General features: G+C 31.5%; 1 protein-coding gene across 1 annotated transcript; it reads left to right on the top strand.

The window, feature by feature from the left end:
• Positions 1 to 551: 551 nt before the first annotated feature.
• Positions 552 to 1,541, top strand: or60a1 (odorant receptor, family 60, subfamily A, member 1). Its single transcript, XM_073817287.1, has one exon. The coding sequence runs from the start codon at positions 552 to 554 to the stop codon at positions 1,539 to 1,541; it is 990 nt and encodes a 329-aa protein (XP_073673388.1).
• The last annotated feature ends 241 nt before the right edge of the window (positions 1,542 to 1,782 follow it).

Here is a 1,782-nt window from a genome sequence, read left to right on the forward strand (position 1 = left end):
TGATCAAGATATTTAAATCAAATACACAAACTTTTATGCAGAAACAAATAAGCTTGAGATCAGTTATCATGATCAAAGGATCTGGCATCTGTCAAATTATCTCAAGGTATAAAGAACAGAACCCAGTTCTGCTCCTTGGTGTTCTCAGTTTATTCTCTGCTATTGTCTTTGTTTTACATACAAAGCTGTTATGTTGATGTTTTCGCTTCCTTGTGGATATTATTACTCATATACTGCATTATCTTATTTATTTAATAAAACTGCTGTGAAAAGATTAACATTTTAATACTTCCATGCCTGTTATTATAATTTTGTTTGAAAGTTTGATATAAAAGGGGGTTGGGCCTTTAAGCAGATGAAATCCAATAGAGGTGGGACTTGTGGAACAAAGTGATATAAAGCTACTGTACAGCAGCTAAGATCCTCAGAAGACAAGAGAGTCTGGAAACAATAGGTAAATGGATATTTCAAAATATAATATTTTGATTAAATACTATATAGTCCATCCTTTGTTCTAATGTGAAATATCTTTCTTTCTCTTCAACAGAAAAATGTTTCTGCAAAGTTTGAATATCACTCTGATTTTTACCAGCTATGGACCTCCTGGTGCACTTAATTATGGAGTTTTTGTAATCTCTCTTGTAGTATATCTTACAACTGTTTTTGCAAATGTAATATTGATGCTTGTGATCTGCTTGGACACATCTCTCCATAAGCCCATGTACATATTTTTATTCAACCTGGCTATTAATGGACTAATTGGATCATCTGCTGTACTTCCTAAAATAATGGAGAATCTTATTGATGATATGAAAGACATTCTGTATACTGACTGTATTCTGCAAGTATTTTATATTAATGTTTATGGAACATGTGCTTATTCAATACTAACACTTATGGCATATGATAGATATGTTTCGATTTGCAAGCCTCTACAATATCACAATATAATGACTCCAGCTAAAATTAGACTACTGCTTTTTATTGTGTACTGTGTTCCTATCTGCTCTCTGGCTGTACAGGTTTATCTTACCTCAAGGCTGCCAATGTGCAGGTATACAATAAACAAGTTATTTTGCGACAATTTGGCGGTTGTTAATCTCTCCTGTGTCAGAAATACCTTGGGAGACCTGTATGGCATATGTCTGGTACTTGTTTTTGTTGTTCTACCTCTAATCTTTGTCATCTTATCATATGTGCGGATATTGTTTGTCTCTTTAAATGCATCAGTAAGTGCCCGAAAAAAGGCTCTAAAAACATGCACACCACACTTAATTACTTTTATTAATTTTTCACTGGCCTCTCTATTTTCTGTGATATACAATCGATTTAATATGAGCCTTTCAAAAGAAGTTAATGTGTTTATGTCAATTCATTTTATCCTGATCCCTCCACTCCTACATCCACTTATTTATGGAATTAGAACAAAGGAGATCAGCAATAGTCTTACAAAAATATTACAAAGAAAAATACTTGCTCTTGGTTTTAATTTGAAAAATGAACAAAGGTGTAATGATGCACTGTTTATTACTACTAAATAAATGACTATTTGAACACATTTAAATGTTTCTTATTTTACAGATGTACATGTTTTTTCAAGTTTTAGAACAGGACTCTGAATTTGTATGTGTGTATCTGATATTTACATATTGTGCATGCATTAATTAATTAATTATATATGTAATATATGTATAAACAGGTTTCTCATTTATAAGGAAAAAAAAAGTCTGAATAGAAAATTTTCTTAACTATTTTTCTAAGTTCTTATTTACCTGGAACTTC

The sequence above is a fragment of the Garra rufa genome, chromosome 14, assembly GCF_049309525.1.
Source record: "Garra rufa chromosome 14, GarRuf1.0, whole genome shotgun sequence".
In the NCBI taxonomy this organism is placed as follows: domain Eukaryota; kingdom Metazoa; phylum Chordata; class Actinopteri; order Cypriniformes; family Cyprinidae; genus Garra; species Garra rufa.

Bases quoted from the DNA above. Each gene is read 5' to 3' on its own strand.
- or60a1 (XM_073817287.1), top strand. From the start codon at position 552: ATGTTTCTGCAAAGTTTGAATATCACTCTGATTTTTACCAGCTATGGA.